Genomic DNA, 20,573 nt, shown 5'->3' with positions numbered 1-20,573 from the left:
AAAAGAGAAAAGGGGGCAAGCAAAGGACAGTAATGAGGAAATGAATGGAATATTCTTTAAAACCTTTATGTGTGTTCACGTACACAAAGGAAGAGATACACTTTTACAGTAACATGATGTAAATATGACGAAACAAGTGGCATTGGTGAGGCACAATTAGTAGCCAGAGAGCCCTAAACAACTGCATGTCCCATATACAGTTTGTTGAGGCTTCAGCAAATATTTCACTTCAATATTATAAGTATATAAAGCTGCTACTGTAATCATGAAGACTGTCCAGTGCTCATTGTACTCTTTTAAAACACCTACTACTGGTATATATATATAAAAAAATGATTTCTAAACCCACTCTGCTCTTACAATGCAGGATAGATTCCCAATCCTCAAGTTTTCATGCTTTTTCTTAATCAAAATGGTAAACAAATCTACATACTGATTTCTGTAAAGCTGCTTTGGGAGAATGGAGAATGTGTGTGTTAACTGTCCCAGTGAAATAAAAAGTAACTGAATTAAATTCCATTAATCAAACTCTTAGAACCATCTCCCTTAAGCAAAACTATAACTGGGAATCAAATTGTGACACTAGCGGTTAGTGCTTGAATAAAGACGAGAAAAGGTTCAATTTCAAAAACAAGGTGCTAAGGGAATCAAGAACACATCCACACGTTTCTATTAGGTCTGCGGTAATCCATGGAGAGACGGACTTGAAAATACAATTTAATATAAAACTCAGCAAAGTGCATCTATGGAAATTGAGCAGCATGTCCTGAAGTTTTCTTCCAATAACACCGCTTTCCTAAATAGACCACTTGCCGACATAAGCGTCAATTTTGCTTATGTTGCACATCCTTGATTTCTACAATTTAGCTTGTGCTGACATCAATGAACTGGATCGCTACGAGCTTCACTGGATGTGTAATTTAATTTTCCATGCCTCAGGCAGCATTGTCGATATACACAATTGTTTTTTCGTCAGGACCTTCAACTAACACTATTACTGTTACCAACTAGGTGACCTTTACATGTGCCTAAGCAACGTGAAAGGCTTTTAGAACCGTATCAAGAAACAGTATCATTTGTTCTTCCTAACAGTATGAGAACCGGCTGTATTTTAAGCAGAATAAAAAGGCCGCTGTGCTTAGGCTCTACTACGAGTCTTCTCGAGCATAAGGAAAACGTGAAGTTTGTCTTTATTGCTGGCTCAGGAAAGGCATGTCAGTGTTAATAAAACAATCCACTTCCTCCCTAATAACTATAGCACACCATTCATCAATGTTATGGTGGAGAGAACAGGGAGCCTGTCTTACTTTCTTGTTTAGACATTATTATTAAACTTGCATGATTTTATACATGTTCAAATTCTCAAATGGCTAAACTTCGACTTCGCCTTCTTTTAAAAAATACATTTCAAAATATTTTTGTTGCTAATTTTAAAGGGTCTTCTAAATGAGAAAAAGAAAGCAAGGTTTCATGTGTTCCTTTTAAAAGCTCTGAACATCAGAAGCCTATTTTATCTTGAATCTACTGCGAGCAGCCTTAGAATGTTTAATGCAAGTTACCTTGGTTCTACAGTGAAAGGGAAGACAAGCACTGCTTAAGAGAACAAAGTCAATAGCACGCATATGGAATTGCTTTCCCAAGTGTTCTGGGGATACAGATTATTCGGGGATTGGAAAAGGTAGGACAGATGGAGATTCTGGCTTCAGTGAAATACTGTCGGCTATAAATATCTATCGGCTTATTTGTGCTCCAATTTTAATTCTTTATTATTTATTAACTAGCACATTATATGATCAATTATTTAGAAAGACTGAATTATTTAGTGTTTTAAAATGCAATTAATATAGTCCAAAAAATTCCACCCGGGTTTGTTGCGATCTCTGATGTGCTGTCGAGTGCTACAAGCTGTATGTTTAGCTCATGATATGAAGAAAATGGACACTGTGGTCTCTTTCATTGTTTCTGCAGAAGACTTGCAATTTTAATGAAATACTCAAGACTATTTTTATGGCAGTTCAAATGCAAGTTAACGACAGATTTGCGATAATTACATCCCAAATCAAAAAAAACGAACATTTCTAGGAACTAAGAAAACAATGACTAATAACGTTTGTTCAGAAAGCTTTTAGAACTGAAGCCTTGAGAGCCGTGGGCCAGAGTTGCAGCAGCTACTCTTAAGACCATATTCTAGCAGTAAGCTCATGTGGGCAAAGCAACAATGACAGAGACATTAAAGTCCTTTTTCCCCCCCTTTTTTTTGTGTTGGATGCCCTGTTTCTATTACAGGCTCGATAGCTGAACCTTAAAAACTGATGAAAAGAAACTCAGCCATGACCCTTTCTCTGAATGGCAGAAGGAGATAAACAGAAAGCCCCTATAAGAATCATGTAGTGTGACATCTGCAATAAATATTCAGAACAAGCACGAGGTTCATACTCAGATTATACACACTCCTTAATCATATAGATCAACTCTTTATAGCTATGCTACGTAGAAAATAATCTGGAGAATGCAGAACACATGAAACTTTTTTTCAGATTAAATTGTCCAATGAGTGATTGTGTGGAACATATTACAGATATGAAAATATTTAACCAACGTTCATGAGCTGGTATGATTTCAGGCTGGAAAGAGTCAGATTAAGAGAATCCCTGAAAGCTAACTGGGCTGTGGTATGGTTATGGTAATTTCTTTTTATTTTAATAATGAATCATCTTTTGATTGACAGGGATGAGCAGAGCTCAGATGTCGACTGGGTGTAAACATAATCAAGGACGTCTTAAGCAGATGCATTTCCATCATCCCTACAATGGATCAGTCACACAGGCGCTTGCAAGTGACCTTGTATGAAATTAAACAAAGGTCTTTGAATTGCCACAGAAGTGTATACACATACAAGCTAGTTATAAAAATGCTCAGAATCATTACTTCTGTAGCAAAGCTGCTCAAGCTCTTTCGATCCATTAGAAATATTAAAAATATGTAAGATCAGTAAATCCTAGGATTAGTAGATCCAGTAAATGATGGGTTTAAATAAAAGCAGCACAAATACACATGATTATTTGTCTAGAAAAATGATCTAGCAGGTAATTTTATCTTTTCTGTGGGAGAGTTGCTAAACCAGCACAACCGTATTTTGTCAATTATTTATATGACGATTAGATAAAAACACGCCTTTCTTAAATAAAGACATAAAACCTTTAATATAGATTTATGTCTGGCTAATCAGTGTAGCCCAATAATATGAAAGACTTCACTTCTTCCACTTCTGGAAAAAAATCCTTAAAATTCTGAGAATTGGTTGCAAACACGCACGTCACACACGTGAACCCGAATGTTCTTGACGGCTTTTTATAAACTGCTTCCATCACAGCATTACAGTGCCTCCTTGTGGATTAGTGCTTACTTTGAACAGTAATCCCTATTATGTATACTACCTGATGTTAAACAGAGTTAGGCCTTTATTAATCTTTATTAGCACATTATCTTGCTTAGTATTTGCATGCTGGAAACAGTACATTCCAAAAGCCTGAGATAGGCCTTTATACCTCACCTGTAATTGGGATTCCTCCTAGACCTGTACTATGCTGCTGCTGTTGTTGAGGTGGCAAACTCAAGTCCATGAAGCTGTTGCTATGTTGTGTGGTGTGGTTTAGGTGTGGCAAGTTGGCACGTGCTGTCGTCAGCCAGCTGTGGCGAGATGCTAGTGTTTGTGTGTGTCCAGGCAAGCTGAAGGGGCCATAGCTAAGGCGCTGGGAGAGCTGGGGCTGTTGGAGATGGTGGGAAAAGGCTTGCGGGGCCAGCCCACAGTTCGGGGGAAGGTGTGTGGATGAGGCAGGAGGAGGCAGCATTGGGCCCTTGGCACTGTGAAGCAAACTGGGGATATAAGGAGGGAAACCTGGTGCTGGGGTCATATGGCTCATGGGCAATGAAGATTTGTCCTGTACTGAAAGCTCCTTCTCAATGAGGTCAGCAAGTGCCTTGCTTGTGATGTCGAACGGGTCAAAGCCAAGGTCGTCCTCCTGCTGCTTATTTGACGAGCCGAATCCGAAGGCCGCTTGCCAGTCTGTGGAGGATGAGACTGGTATGGTATCTGCCAAAGAAAAACAACAAATTTAATTACTAAAGCATTCGAAGAGATCTTAAATTCATCATTTAAGAGATTTATTGACAAGGCACTACTTGCTAATACCAAGTAAACCTATTAATACAGAACCGGTTGAACTACCATGAAAACACTAAATAAGAAGCAATTTCTTTCCTTAACGTTGCAACAAGACAAACCTCATGCCACTTGGCTAATCAACGACTTTCCTTGTAAAGTCATTGTTATTGTACACACTAGTAGCTAAATCGGGCAGGCAGGAAAAGACCACCACAATAAATACATGCAGTCTTGCTTTCATTTGCATATTTTCACATCCTGCCCATTAAGTGCTGTGGGTGTGCAAAATGATTGACAGGGATGTGTGGTGTGTATGTATGTATGTATATATGTATGTATGTATGCATTTGTGTGTCATTCATTCATACATTCAGTCTCAATTCGAGTTGGGAACCGTGTTTTTTCACAGGAACCGGAACCGTGTGGAATTTTTAAGTTTCGATTCCAAATGCGGCTCCGATGCGATGGGCAAAGCGCTGGGAGCGGTCACTTTAAATAGCCATGTCTTACCTCATGAATATAAATTATTTACACTGTTTACAGTCACGCAACCAAATTAATGCAGCTTGCATGTGGTTTTTTTTGTGTTTAACGTGTCTAAAAAAAAATCTAAAGTGTGGATTCATTTCCAAAGCTACAACAATGAAGCAAATCTACCCCTCTGAGAGGGATTCTCCAAAGCTGGAGATACAATAAGCCAGGAAAGGTTTCGTCTTCTCCCAGAAACAGCGGACATGTTAATTTTTCTCCAGAAAAATTGCTGTTTTGCTAAGTTGTAATTCTGGATGTTAAATTTGATGTTGGATTTAGGCCATCCTTAAAAATATTTTGGTTTGCAGTAAAAGTAATAAAAAAAAAAAAAATCCAAGTTTCAATGTTACAATTTTGGTGATGGTGATTACGTAGGTATGACTTTAAACAAATTAGCATATCGTGACTTCACTGACTGGGTCTTCAACCCGTGCCTTCAGGCGCATCATTGCAAACCTTATTTTGATGCTGGGCACAGTTTTTCCTGAACTTTGTGCTAAGTTAAAACGGTGTCGAGCTGTTTTAATTAATTTTTTAGATGTATTATCCTGCCCGAACTCGTATGACTTTGAACATTTTGTTTACTAAAGAGTAAAAAAAAAAAAAGGTCAATCTTAACGCAAATTTACAACCGACAAGTCGGTCGGGACTTAAAGCAAAAAAAATTTATAATAATTTGTGTTGGTCGGGTTACGGCAAACAAGAATATTTTTAAGGATGGCCTTAAATTTAAATTGATATGAGTTGAAATGCTCTGTTTAAAATATTTAAAGAGTGATTAATAAACACAAATAGAATTGTTTAAGTATTGTGCATTATTTTTCACATTTCTTTAATTTTGGAATCGGAATCAGAACCGGGAATCGTAAGGCAGACTCTGGAACCGGAATCGTAAAATTTCCTGTGATACCCAACCCTACTCTCAATGGGATTTTTAATTCTTGTTTACAAAACATGAGACAGTCAGAAACCAATTTCTTTTTCTTGGAGCACATATACAGTACATACCGGTGTACATACATGCATTTATTTGTGCTTAGAATAAAACAAGATGAGATGTGATGGGGAGTGTCAAGCTAACCTGATGTAAACAGGCTCTGTGGTTCAGGAGCGGTGGGCCAGTCTGTATTGTTCTGTGTGGAGCTTGGGAAACCAGGAACACTGCTGCTACTGGGGATTGGGTTTGGATGTCTGAAGTTGCTGTTGTCAGAGAATAGTGACTGCGACTCTGTGCCTGCCCCTTCAAAGGGTGACCGCACTGTTAAACCAGCTACGTTTGCAGGCATCACCAGACACGGCTTGGACAGACCTGGAGGTGGCGATGGCGAGTCACTGCTGGGGATCTGGGTGAAGAGAAATTGTTTCAATACTGACTGAACTTACACAGGAAGGAAATGAGGAACCAAAAGAAGCTTTTTAAAAAAAAAAAAGGCACCATACACTGGAAAGTCTAGATATACAAAATCTCTAATTCTGTCACATTAAAAAAAAAAGAAAACTGGGTACTTCTTATAATTACCTGTGGTGTTTCTCCGTTTCCTATACTGATGGCTTCTGTTGGCTTATCACTAGGACTATAGAGAGACATGATTAACATGATTGACTGAAGCATGGATTCGGTGTAATGCCTGAAAAGGTGCATATCTGAAGTGAGCTTCCTAATCTCACTACCTAAAGCAACAGGGTACAACTATCATGCTTACATTTAAATCAAAATCACAATTTCCATTATATATGTGAACACATGAACCTACACATTAATCAATTTAACCAAAGCTATTTTGACTAGTTGCAAAAAATTATGCAAATGTAAAAATTCATAAAACTTTCCACACAGATATGCATGTAGCTCTTTCACAGTGATATCTGAGTAAATTCAAACTCGAAGAGTAGTTGTTAATTTATGCAGTAAATAAATGTAGCTATTTTCAACACAAATATCAGGCTATACAGAAATAATTCAAGCAGATTTATGCAGTCAGTTGGAAAATTTGCATAAAATCTGTTTGGGATCATACTAATTGCATTTGTGTTATGTAAATGCCATTTTAGTACCTGGCAGGTTCACAGTTTGAAGAGAAAGGCGAGAGGGCTGGGAGAGGTCCGAGGCCAAGCTCAGATTCTGTCCCGTCAGGAGTCAAGTGTTCACAGTCTGAGCCTCCATCCAGAGGCGGGCTCTTGCGGAGTTCTGGAAGCCCATTGGGTGTCTTTCCCATGGGCTGTAACGATGGCCAGGCATCTTTATTGATATTATTGGAACTATGGACCAAAACAGAGAAATGGCATGAGAACTGGTATGTTAGGAAGTAGATGAAAGACAATTGAAAAATAAATGTGGACAAAACCACACTAACTGTACCGAACATCATTCTACCAATCAGTACTGTTAAACTGAGCTTAAAAGAAAAACCTTTAGGGATTAATACACAAACAGTATCTTGTATATTCTAACAGTACTCTGCTGTTAAGATAGATGATCTAGATCAAATAACTAGCTCAAACCTCTGTACAGAGCCTGATTTGCTTTTTGTCTTTTCCCCAGTCCCAGTGGATGTCTGTAGGAAATTCGGGTTCATTTTGTAGAGCTCTTGTAAAAGTTTCTGTTCGTATTCTTGATGCTTTCCTGCCTGTAATTAACAAACAGTCCACTTTAGATTTGAGTTTCTTTTTAAAAATCCAGAGGTTTAAAAAAAAAAAAAAAAAAAAAAAAGGTACAAACATTACCTGCATCTCCTCTTTTGTGAAACTGGCTGCCTCGTCACCTAGCTCATGTAGATACATGCAGTCTGGTTTGGGACACTGCATGCTTTTTAGAAAGTAACTGCAGTACTTTGTTGTACCTAAAGATGCCTGCATTGTAAATGACAGGTCAGTTTCTTAGAACAATCTAATAAAACTAGACTTTTAATGATATAAATCACCAAGTAGCATTATGTAATTTGTTACCTTAAGAGTTCTGCCGTCTACTACTACGTTGTTGACGCATTGTATAGCTCTAAGGGCATCTTCTGACCGAATATAAGTGACATAGGCACTAGCGCTAGGACCCTGAAGGAGATGGGGCAAAATAAAATGGCAAAATCAGCAAGTTATTCAGTTTGGAGGAAACTGCTTTTATAACATAAAATGAGAAATTAATCCTGCCATAAAAGATCACTGGCACTCATTTGATTTATTTAGCTTGAGAATAAACAACAGTAATGATCACCTGTGAGCCAGCATATGAGGTGCTGTTGTTGATGACCACTTTATGGATCTTCCCAAACTTCCCAAAATATTCCGGCCTCTTTAAGACCTGTGGGATGTGAAGAAATCATGCTAGTTTACACAGTTTGGCAGAAACAAAAAAATAAAGTCTTAAATGGGAGTCTAAACTGAGCTGACCCTCAAGCGACACACCAAAAAAACGACAAAATTATTTGCCATATTGTCAGGCATATCCAAGTTCAAAACCTGATGACACGGATGCCAGAGGCATCCACGTTGGGAAATCAAGAAACAAATCCTCTCTGGGTGGGAGAGATGTTCATGCACTGGCCCATCAATTAGCATGATGCTAGCCAATTGTAGGCATCTGCGAACTCATTTACATGCAACCTATTAGCACGTTTCGGAGTGTTTTCTGAAAACGATGCGGTTGCTGGCTTCACATACATAACAAAAGCACAGCCTAGACATTGTGTGAAAAGAAGGAGGGGCTGTAGTCCTTTTCTGTGTGGAGAATAAAATAAACACTGAAGCACTACAAGAAACAAAACCACTGGGTGAGCTCTGGAGGTATCGATTCTATTAGAGGTCCCTTGTGTTTGAGTGTCATTTTATGAACACTGGAGGAACCTTGTTGTTGAGGATGTTTCTTTGTGGCTCTTGTTCACTCAAAGCTGATCCCTTCTTTACCAACTCCACCACCAAACATCTCAAAATGTGAAGAAAACAACAAAATTGACACAACAAGAAAGCAAAACTCAAATAATAAAAAAAAACATTAGGTTAACTCTAAAATTGCAAATGAAAGTGAAGATAGAACTGGAAATGTAATTAAAAGTAAAATAAAATGTACTTCTTTCATATGGAGAATACATACTGCTGTAGCTTCAGAGAGCCAAGAATGTATCTGAATTTATAAGCCAGTGCATAAAAATATTCTGTTTGGGGGGAAGACAGCTTTTGTTTGGGACGTGTTATCAGTCAAGACACATTAGCATATGAACCCATCAGTTTTTATATCTCTTCTGTGCTTTCTTAGGCAGCAGGGCATTTTTTTTTTTTTGCTGTATTTGCTTTGAGGGGTTTTGCGCTGAGGTCTGAGTAAAATGTGTCGAGCTTTTTCAAGCAGAAATGCACAGTGCAGTTTTAAGGCTAAACTACAAAACCACAAAAACATTGCTCTGGTCTGAATTCTTTCCAAGCTCTTAATCTCATTCAGACAGTCTACATACAAGCAGACATGTTCGCACTCTGCCCTTCCATTTCTCACTCTGCATAATTTGTTCTGTGTGCTGGAAGCTATTCATGGTGCATGATGTCAGTGGTGATGACAATCGGGAGACAGAATGAAAGAACATGCAAGAGAGAGTAAGAAAGAGAGAAGGGGGGGGGAGATGTGTTCCGTGGGCATGAAGCAGACTGACAGCGGAGGCTGAGTGAAGCTACAAAATGTTCTTGTTATGAAATATATGACAAATCTCTATAAATCTATCTCCAAGAAGGCTCTTGCTAAAATCTCTCCCAGCAACTGAGTGATAAATATTCAAATTTCACAAACATAACCCTGCTCAAAGACAAGTGGCTAAAGCAGCAACAGGAAATCCACTATATTAATTCCTCTGTCCAAATATAATTACAAAAAAAAAAAAACAACAACAAAAAAACCCAGTATTATTAAAATACTATACATTGTATTGCAAATAATTCAGATAGCAATTATTAACACGGCGTGTAACAAAGCTTTGTTGAAGTGGATGATGACTAAGGTCATTTTTATAAAGATTGCTTAAAACTTGCATTATCCACTGTTATGTCTCTAAACAACACTTTTTACATAAAAATGTATAGCTTATTTTCCTAGATTAGATGTGGTGTGTGTGTGTGTGTGTGTGTGTGTGTGTGTGTGTGTGTGTGTGTGTGTGTGTGTGTGTGAGAGAGAGAGAAAAAAAACAAAACAAAACAAATAAATAAAATCACCTCTGGGTCAGCAAGCCTCTGCGAAAGCCCCACAACAAACACCAAGTTCCTCTGGACAACACGCACACTGGCTAGGTGTTTGCGGTTCTCTGTGATCTTCTGCTTGCGCTCATTCTGCTTCTGCTTTTTCTCGTTCTTTATCCTCTGCAGCTCTTCCTGAGACAGGGGTTTGTATACAGCTGGGTCTTCTGGATAGGGCTAGAGCACGAGGAACACACAGTTACACTCACTTAACCAACAGCATTCAATCTGACTGCACTTTATTTGTATAGAATAATAGAATGATTACATCACTTCACTAACTGGTAAAAAGCTCAAAGTTTGGTGTCCAACTATTCTCTAGACCAGAGGTCGGCAACCTTAAACACTCAAAGAGCCATTCGGACCCGTTTCCCACAGAAAAAAAAAACACGGGGAGCCACAAAACCCATTTGACATCTAAAATGTAGATAACACTGCATATATAATTTTTTACCTTTATGGAAAGTATAGAAAAAACTGTAGTGTGTTGCATTTATGAAATCAATGACCTGCTACCGAGTAAACGAAATTTTATTTCTGCGGGGAAACAAAAATATTTTGAACTGTTTGAACTAACCTTAACAAAAAAGATGCTGGGTTGAAGGTTACTTTCAAATAAAATGTTCAATGTCTAATTGAGTCCTCTTCGGCTCTCAAGTTTCAAAGACAGGCAAGCGTGACATCTCCAACCCCCCCCGCAACCCCAATTGTTTTTATTGGTTGTTGCGTTAAATCTTACGCAGATAGTGCTATAGTCTGATTGGCTATTGTGTAGCATCTTTTTTGATTGGCTGATAAGTGTCAGGCTCGACTAAGAACTGAGACGCGCTTGATTCCTGCCCTGTTCCATATAGATAGCAGTGCGGACTGATACATTTTGGGTGCTGCGACATATTAAATATATGATTGTCAAAACGTTTTTCTGCGTGAGAAATACGATGTGTGGCAGGAGAGCGTGAGAAAAGACCGAAATGTGTGACTGTCACTCTCAATGTGTGAAACTTGTCAGCCCTGCATGACATCAAAATTTTAACTTGCCGGCTGCAGCAAACCAAACCTGCGTCCGCTTCTGTGTGTCGGATTTCGCAAGTCGGCAGTGATGACGCATATTTTGAGCGACAAAAAATTAAACACGGTTTATTTTAATGTTACAAAAGCATCATAACCTTAGAATTTAGAATTACATTTTTTTTAAAAACTAACTAAAATAAAATAAATTTAAATGAAATATTTATTTTCCAAATCTACAGGGAGCCGCAGCAGAGGGATGAAAGAGAAACCTGCGGCTCCGGAGCCGCGGGTTGCCGACAGCTTGGTCTAGAAAAACCTTATGTTCAGAATAAATTGAGATTTTAACATGTAGACACTCTGGGAACATCATTTGATAATTGCTGGATTTTTGCAGAGAGAATGTTGGAACTCTGGTTTTCTTGCAACCTTTTCCTAGAGAGCTTCAGAGCAATGAAATACAGTAATCTCTCATGCATTCGCATTTCAGGATTCGCAAAATTTTCCATTGAACCTAACTAATTTGCATTCGCGATTTTTCACACATCTGTGAAATTTGCGAAATCCTTGAAAAACCCTGTTGTTTTTAACTTTGTGAGTGCAAAAGAAAATGGCAGCCAATGAGTTAGTATACTGTAGGGTAACATTAGTATACCATACTGTAAATGTGTGGCAAATAGCCGATACTGTTCTCTATTTTTACGTCAACCATTTTTTTAAGGGTAATGTATTAAGCTAACTTTTAAATGAAATTAAAGTGCTTTGGGAGCATGTTTTGGGTCATATTTAGAGGGTTAGACTCCAGAAATAAGCATTTTTAGTGACTTGTACCAAACATTTGCGATTCCTCCTGCGATGGGTTCTGGAACCAAACCTTGCAAGGTATTACTGCAACGCAATCACTGTAAGCCCGAGGCAACAGAGCACAAACAAATCTATATACCAGCTATCAGAAATCTACATACCACCTATCAGAGAACACTTTTCTAGACCAACCCCTGTGGAGCGCTTCCCTAAAAAGTGCTATATACAGAAAACCCTCTTACGGAGAGATCTTCCCTAAAAAGTGATATACAGAAAACATTTATGGAGTTCCTGATGCTAGATAAATATTAAGGCTTTATTAAGGCAAAATAAATAAATAAATAAATAAATCTATATCTAAAAGCTATAGCTTTATATATATATATATATATATAAAAATGCACCACATTCCATCCTGCCTCCAATTTAGACAGCATAATTAGCCATTTCTCCCCACTAATAAAGATTTTTTTTTTTGAGCTACAATCAAGCTTCCTAATTTTAACCCTGTTGGGAGAAGGCCCTCCAAACTCTAAGTTAACAAGGAGCCGTACCTTCCTGCAAGCAGGACAGAGGCCGTTTTCGTCTGTGCGGATGCGGTGCCAGCAGAAACGGCAGATTTGGTAGCCGCAGGTGCAAGGAAAGAAGTTAACGTCATCGATCTCCAGGGGCTCCATGCAGAGAGGGCACTCCATTGGATCGTCTTTCACCTCAGGGCTACGGGACATCCTATGGCACGATGTGGCAAGCAGCGGGGGTGTTTCACTGCAGAGGAAAAACCGAGTGGGACACTGAAGAGAAAGACAAATGCAAGAAGCAAGATGAAAAGCATTACATTACCGTTAACAGAAAGAATTATTGAGATGACCCGATAAACACAATACACTAATGATGTAATGACATGAGGCTCTGAACTAAAATGGTTGTTAATTTGAATTCATTTGTATTTTCTGAAAGCTTCAAACAAGCACGATTACAATGCGTGTAGGAGACATTACTCATGAGGTCTACAATTGTTTTTCTGTGGTCAAAACTAAGATTCAGGCCTACATTCACCCACAATACACAGATCCTCAAGTTTAACAAATTTTTGTTAATTTGTGTCCTTGGTTCTAAATCTCGTTTTGGTGTTTGATGAGGTTGGTCTAATTACAGCCCCATGACATTCATCACTCTTCAACTGACATTATTGAATTTCTTTTGCTATAGTCTCTTTCTCAAAGACAACTTGTGAAGACCTGGACCTAGCGCTGCCTAACTACTTCATCCTACAATGAAATGTAATCTTTGGAGTTAATAAGCCTCATTAATGAATTGTTTCAGCCTGTGCCTTTTGGGGACAGATTTTCTGAGAGCCAGCTTTAGTGCTGATTGAATAAAAAGGTTACTTTCTGGTTTTTATTTTAGCTAACCGTATTTACATTAGCTCCAACATCACCTCCTAACGACAGCAGTCATTTCACGTTTTGAAAATGCCATTTCAGAGAAACAACAAAACCACCGTTTAGTACAGAACATGGCAAGCACAATTAGCCAGTGAAGAGGTTTCTCTTAGTCAGACTGCTTCCTGTATTAGCAATAACACTGACACAGCCTCGCCAAAGTGCTGATAAATAAGCTGTCTGACAGACTCCAGGTCACTTTGACTGGCATATCAACATGACATTTGGACCTACTCATCATTGCCTCCTCCAGCATAATATGTGCATTTACTACACTTTGCTATAATCAGTGTAAGGTGCGCTAGTGTGACAGCAGGACGAAGAGAATGAGTGGAGGCGGGACAGAGAAAAGGCAGCTAAAAATATCAAATGCACACCAGCTGTTGAAGCCAGTGGCAGCGCCTCTGGTCTCTTTAAAAGGTCAGCAAAGATTGAGAGCTGGGAAAGACGATTACAGCTCCTCCCCTCACCCTGCCACGATACATGTAGGGTCATCAGTGCTTCCTTCAGCCAACAAGGTCCCAAGCAGTCAATGGCTCAAACACACCATGTCCAGAACATGCCTGAATGGAATTAGCAACACTGACTAGGGTTGGGGTTTTTACCCCATTCAGATGTCCATGATTTCACATCCCAAGATTCAAGCCTCCAAGACAACCTCTTATAAATGAAACAAACTTGCCACAGATACACGCATGTAAATGTATAGAAAGATTTTTACTGTTAAACGTAACGCAAAGCAGAATTGAGTCCAAAACAAAACCATTCTTTAATCGCTTGACTTTAGCAAACAGGAATAAAGTTTACTGACCTTGATCGTGTTGCAACAGCAGCATGTGAGAAAAAGAGTGTACGCTTTTCAAAATAAATTAGTAAGATAACTAAGGGGGATGAGAACAATGAGATGTTTTTGTTTACATGCACAAGAAATTTTGAACTATCAATGCCAGAATATGCACAAAGCAGGAAAAGAGAAAAAGTCATATATACACATATATACACACACATGAAAGCTTTTAAATCAGCTAGAAAAGACTGAGGCTCGATCTCCCTCGCTGTGTTCTATATTCACTGTTCCACACTCTATTAGCGCTGGTGTAGCATTTTGGTCCACCACTTACTTGCCTTCCAGATTATAACTCCCCAGGAAAAGTGCTCCCTTACCCCACACAATAAGGATTTGGTTGAATTTTCCAGTTTTTGCTTGCTGCTGACCGTAGCCATTACCGTTTCCCAGAGATAATACGATGAAACATTTTGTACAATTGTGTGACAAATTAAGGACGAAATGGTGGCTCTTATTCTGCAGGAGGCATTTTTGCTGGCATGCTTTGGGTCCAATTGTCCCCTTAGAGTGAAAAAGTCACTAAGAATCGATATACATTTCTATCCTGATTGGAGTGGTCCCTTTCAAAATTACTCTGCTTCCATTCATGGGGTACAAGGGATCACTGAACAATTTGGGGAGTATAAAAAAGATGTAAAACATATCCTATGGCCTTCCCAGACAGTAACTCTCTAGCCAGGGAAATGATGAGAAATTTTAGAACAACATGCCCTATATGACCATCAACACATCATTTGGAGGAATATAATTTGGAAAACAATGATTATTAGGGTACAGCTCTAGAAACATGACTCTAGAATCTGGGTCAAGTTGCACTTAATGTTTTCGAAGCTCATGGTGGCGCAAGACATTCATGTTGGATTTTCACTAGGCAAAGCAAAGTATCAACATATCCAAATGTAATCTTATTCCTCATTCGAATAAGTATTACTCACGTCAATCTGATACTGAATAAGCGGTTCACCTCAGCATTATTTACACAATAAGATTATAATAAATAAAAAATAATACACTATCATTACACACTCTGGAACCATTTCACATTCACTGTGTTTCATGTATTATTATCCCATACAAACACGTACCTGTTTTCATTCACACTCTCCTAGCTCAGTATAAGAATAAAATGATATTTTACCCAAAGATGACAGAGTCTCGGAAGAAAACACTTTATGGCACAGATACGGTTTCTGATAAGACTATGCACTGTATAAACCAAGAGAAAGCACTTCTGCTATCTGGAATGCCTGCATGAGAAAATGTTATTTTTATTAGATAAAAACTGCTCTGAGAACAAACAGCTACACAATGAGAGATATTTACTCTTTCAAATAGGAATATATACATATTTAAACTCACATTTCACAGCACAGGCAAACATTCACTGCTGACTCCGGTGCTGAAACAGCATATTACCAGCTTTTACCTCAACATGATCATAAACAGCTGGCGAATTATTAACTGAACAATTGATTTGGGTTGATTTTGCATCAAATCACCTAACAAATATGAATGTTTTGCTGTTGTTTATGATGTATGTGAATAACAGATCATTAGGAATGCCTGTACACCTGCTCATTTGTGCAATCATCCATTCAGCCGACTGAAGCAGTGGCACATGTCAAGCTTAACTAAGGCTCTTGAATTGTATAATGTTCAAATCAAACAACCGAATGCGGAAAATGTGGTTATGAAAAACGAGAACCATCCGGTGAGCAGGAGTTGTGCCAGCAAAAACGCCTTGTTCATGAGAGAGAGCAGAGGAGAATGAACAGGAAGGCTACAGTAAGTCATATAACCGCTGATTACAACTACGAGAAAAAGCTCTCAAAATCCAGGACACTTCAATCCTTGAGGTGAATCAGCTACAACGTCAGAACACAACAGGTTACACGCCTTACAGCCAAAAAGCAGAGATTTGAAACTACGGACACCACAGGCTCGATAAGTCTAAAAGACTGGAAATATATCCATGAAGAATCGAGGTTGAGTTCACTGTACCAGTATAGTGTTGGATGTTGTGCCTAAGTAGGAGTCCTAATGTACATGATGCTCTAATAAAATTTAATGTCTTTCCTCTCACCTCTGCTTCTTGGATGCATGATTATGCTCAGGAATAAGTCTCATATCACTTCATTTCCAGTGCACGAACCAGCATTCTTCAATAATAGTGTGATCATGAGTATCTCACAAGGAGCAGAGAGACACAGTGGAGTCAAGCTGACTCGAAATGAGATTTGGTGTTAGCTGTACATGTTTCTGAAAGGCAGATATCTCAAATATGCAAACTACAAAGTCACTGCAGACCATCAGAGCCTAAAACCCAGACAAAACACAGAGGCAAACATGCAAGTAATAAGACAAGCCTAACTAAGTATGCATGGAGAATGGAAATAAAAGGCTTGTGTACAAAGAATACTGCAGCCACTGCAACTTCTCATTTTTTCTTAATGTGTAAACAAAGAGGAAGTGCCACATGTCACATACACAACAAAAGAGTCATGTTATAACATGATGTAAGTTAGCAGTCTGCTTTGATTGGCAGTGCACTGTCTGGACAGTCTATAGGAAGACAGAAATAAACAAACCAAAGATTCTGTGCTTTACCGTGCAATCTGTATCTAGTTTCCTAAGGTCAAACAGCTACTGCATTAACTGGTTCGATTTTTCAGCAGAGTTTTCAGTAACTGAAATCCTGCACCTTTACACATTGTAGTTCTTCAGTTGTTGTTCTTTTGCTCATTTTGTGTGCAACATTAGCACAACACAATAATGGAGAATATAGTGTCCCAGACAAGCAGGTTTTATGACAAAAGACTTCATCATGGGGAAAGTGGAAGGCTTTAGACTTGTCAAGCCTAGACATCACCAGACCTTAATGCAATTCATTCAGGGTGAACTGAATGAATATGGTCTGAGCACCGTGAGAAGACTCTCAAATCACTCTGATTCTTTAACAATGAACTAAAAAATACCAATATTATTTAAGGTGGCATTATTTTTTAATAGTATGTATAGTAGTAAATTTAATCATTATTTCATAATTAAAATAACATAGGGCATTTCTCAATCTTCCTATTAAAAACCAAATGGCTAATCAAATTATGCATTATCAGTAAACCTACACACACCAAGAGTGACAACAGACCGCAAGTAGCTCTACTCAAACAAGCATGACAAGACTTAGCATACTTGTTTTTATACAAAGGGCCTCCTTTAGACAACTACAAACTGCACTGTTTGAGAACGGTCACACATTATAATTGATCCTTGTTGTGATGATTAACCTTGTATCCACCGTGAGCCAGAACCAGAGCGGCCACAGCATGTGTTCATATGGGGCTAAGGACATTTCTGCACCTTTCTAATGCCTTCCCCTGATATCAGTTAAACATCTTAAACTTTCCCTCCCTGCCAAGCTATAACCTTTTAGATGGATATAAAGATCGTGCAGTAATTGATATTAGTAATAGGATATTTGAAACAGTCCATGGATCTATACAATTCAGCAAGTCCAACAAATAAATATAAATTTCCATTAAAGGTTGATTCCACTTAAACTCTCACAAACACATTGTAATAACATTGTACACAGCTTTTCCAGGAGTGCCAATAATTTCAGAGCCATCTGTATAATGAATATGCATACTTCCACCACGGGGGAGTACTTTACCAAGGGCACTATATTAAATCTGCGAGAAGAAAAGATATAAAAAGAAATCTAAAATCAGCCTACTGCTAGAATACGTCTCCATCAGCGTACTTCTCTCTCAGAGAGCTCGCTGATCATATCCGCTTTAACACAAGGTTCTTTCACAAATGTACGTTTATAATGTTTACATTTACAAATTTATAGACACTGCTGTCAATCAATATTCTGTTGTGGCCACGTGGAACGTTTTTCCACATTGCCTGCATGAGGAAATCTAAGTTCCATTGTTGACTGCAGCTGAAATCACAGCTGAGCATCTTCCACGTACATAGATGATAAATAATCACCTGTCACCTGCTAGTTTTCCAGTTTAGCGAAAAATGGCAGCATTTTACAGGCCCTGACAAACAGGGATTCATTTGAGTCTCTATATTCCACTCATACTTAAGCCAAGTTGAGACAGAACGAACTTTTAGCATCATTTCGTCCCAGGATGTGAGACAAAATCCCCCACAAAATCTTGTCTGATGTTATAACCTGAGCTATTTTATCCTATTATACCACAAAGATCCTCTAAAGATAGTCTGGTGATTAAACAAAATTACTATTTTGTGCATCACTACCTTTTTTCCACCGTTTTCAATACTGTAGTCACGGTCATCCTGAGTTACACACAAAACTTTGCCACAGTCCTCCTTTTAAGAGACTTACAAAGGAGTGCTGTAGTTCTGAGATTTTAACAATATTTCAACAACAGTGTGGTTTTACTCTTTGTAGTGGTTTAAAATTATTACTTGTAACACTATCCAAGATGATAAAAAATTATTTTATAACAGCCTGTGCAAAACCTTGTTCTTCATATCAGATTGCACAATGAAGACAGTTACTGCAGTGTGCCATACTGGGTGTGCAGTGACGCAGCACAGGTTTGGAGCTCCTCAACTGGTAAGAATAAAAACAGTTTCATACTGTAATAACATCAAATAAACTCTAATGCTAATGTGCTAGCTACACATCTGGAAGGAGTAATTCCCCATCTATGTCTTTTTCTGATATGACTAATGAGGCATTATAGAGATATTCTCTTTGCTGTTGCGAATCAACAAATCTCAAATGTATTTTAAGCTCTCCTCTGAGCTCGTTGCAATCCTATGAGCAACGTTTTATTGGTGGATTGCAGATTAACGGTGTGACACTTTTCTATCAACACTTTCTGACACTGAGAACTTTGGCTGTCTTCGGTCACAGTGGCACTAAATCAACAGTCTGTGAGTTTTTCATCACTCTTTCGAAGGACACCAAACTCAACTCAATCACAAATTCAGCTGCAGGGTCAATCCTCGATAAAGAACTCAGAAAAGCAATAAAAATAAAATCAAGCTAACCAAGAAGATAGACAGCCTCAACCAAACCTTGGTAAACAGACAGACAGTCTGGACCTGCAAACACTGCGAAGTCGTGTCTGTATTTTATTCTTGACTGCACACTGAAAAGTCTGAAATCATATTTATTTTTAAATCAAATCATATTTAATTTGTTTCTCAGGCAAAAAGCTATAGCGTTTCGTGAAGGCACATTGACAGATGGCTAAGCACAACAGCTCAAAGGCGATTCACAATTAAACCACTAATGAAAAAACACACACACTCCCTATCAAATATTAATATCCGCTCTAATTTTGATAAAGCAAAGAGCGTTGTGTTGAAGCTATCGTTACAGACAAGGTTGGGTGGGGGTGTTAGCCCGCTAGTTAGCTAGCAAGCTATCCATTACAAGGGCTGGAAGACAACAATCACAAAATATTCTACTATTATATCACACATAATTGGTAATAGTGAGTAAGGACGTATAAATATAATAAAGGACTTTTTGTGTTGTCAAACATACCGGTGAAGGCTAGTTGCGAGTTAGCTAATGCTAACTGATACGGGTGTAGCAGCTGACAGTTAGCCTGCTAGCTAGATTGTTGACAGTACAGCAACACCGCCAAGTACACGTCTACATAGCAAAAATAATAATGAATATATTATTAAAACGTGTATAAGAAAGAGAACAAAAAGAAAGAAAACAGAAGTAAACTAAAAAAAACGACTAAAGTCAAATAAATTAGTAGGTGGTTAAACTAGTAGGTATTTTAGCCATTTTAGCATCGAGGCCTGTATGCTGTTCCGGTAAAGCCCGAATACAGCCAAGTAAATTCCTCTGAAAAGCACAATAAAATTAGTTCGAAATAGAAGAACACTCGGTTCATCACACAGGATAAGTGGGGTGTTTTGTTTAGTTTGGTTTACAGCAAATTCTTGCATAAAAGTGTACACTAAAACTTTTGTCGTTGCTCTGTCTACGGTTGCTGGCGAGCAGTCTGCTAGCTAATGCAGCTAGCTTTAGGGATACTCACCCTGTCTAAAACTGTTCTTCTCAAGATTTATTCACAGCAGTTGGGAAGGTGATCTAAGGAATCTTTCTGAGCTCCGGAATTTTAAACTGGGACCACGGATTTTTTTTTTTGGGAATCACTTCTACGCGCTTAGCTAAATGAAAACACCAAGGCGTTTTGATAGCCTCTATAACCATGTACAGCGGCTGCACCTTCAAACCTCCATCTTACGTGAAATGGGAGGAGGGAGTGAGGAGGGGTCGAGTTATAACTTACTGAGCATGCGTCAGTTCAAACGATTCATGGGTAATGTAGTTCTTTTCATGTAGTAAACATAGACATTGATATTGTTTCCTGAAATTAAGCTCGTTTCTCGTAATGAGCATCATTTTCTACACAACAGAACCAGTACAGTAAAACAACTTACTCAAAACCCGTGATTCATTTGCTGAAAAGGTTCGCACTGAAGACTTATTATTAAAACTACACAACAAGTGAAACGGCAGCGCCTGGCTCATATATGCGACTCGACACAGAACGAC

At 38.5% G+C, this 20,573-nt stretch overlaps 1 protein-coding gene across 7 annotated transcripts in view; it reads right to left on the bottom strand.

Moving 5' to 3' along the window:
• Window positions 1–20,573, bottom strand: part of cnot4b (CCR4-NOT transcription complex, subunit 4b) — a 25,278-nt gene extending 4,705 nt beyond the window's left edge. The window contains exons 1-12 of one of the 7 annotated variants that reach the window (XM_027151703.2): window positions 20,053–20,268; window positions 19,542–19,652; window positions 12,268–12,504; window positions 9,881–10,078; window positions 7,905–7,991; window positions 7,643–7,744; window positions 7,421–7,546; window positions 7,199–7,323; window positions 6,752–6,955; window positions 6,216–6,270; window positions 5,778–6,039; window positions 3,554–4,093 (exon numbers count right to left, since the gene is read on the bottom strand). In XM_027151703.2, the coding sequence (XP_027007504.2) occupies window positions 3,554–4,093; window positions 5,778–6,039; window positions 6,216–6,270; window positions 6,752–6,955; window positions 7,199–7,323; window positions 7,421–7,546; window positions 7,643–7,744; window positions 7,905–7,991; window positions 9,881–10,078; window positions 12,268–12,441 (1,873 nt within the window). In that variant the 5' untranslated portion in view covers window positions 12,442–12,504; window positions 19,542–19,652; window positions 20,053–20,268. Of the gene's footprint in view, window positions 1–3,553; window positions 4,094–5,777; window positions 6,040–6,215; window positions 6,271–6,751; window positions 6,956–7,198; window positions 7,324–7,420; window positions 7,547–7,642; window positions 7,745–7,904; window positions 7,992–9,880; window positions 10,079–12,267; window positions 12,505–19,541; window positions 19,653–20,052; window positions 20,269–20,458 lie in introns of those variants that run through there. The other 6 variants (XM_027151706.2, XM_027151707.2, XM_027151705.2 and 3 more) reach the window with 6 other exon arrangements.

Source organism: Tachysurus fulvidraco, chromosome 19 (assembly GCF_022655615.1).
Source record: "Tachysurus fulvidraco isolate hzauxx_2018 chromosome 19, HZAU_PFXX_2.0, whole genome shotgun sequence".
Taxonomy (NCBI): domain Eukaryota; kingdom Metazoa; phylum Chordata; class Actinopteri; order Siluriformes; family Bagridae; genus Tachysurus; species Tachysurus fulvidraco.
Note: the sequence above shows the minus strand (reverse complement) of the source record. Positions and strands in the feature narration are given on the sequence as shown.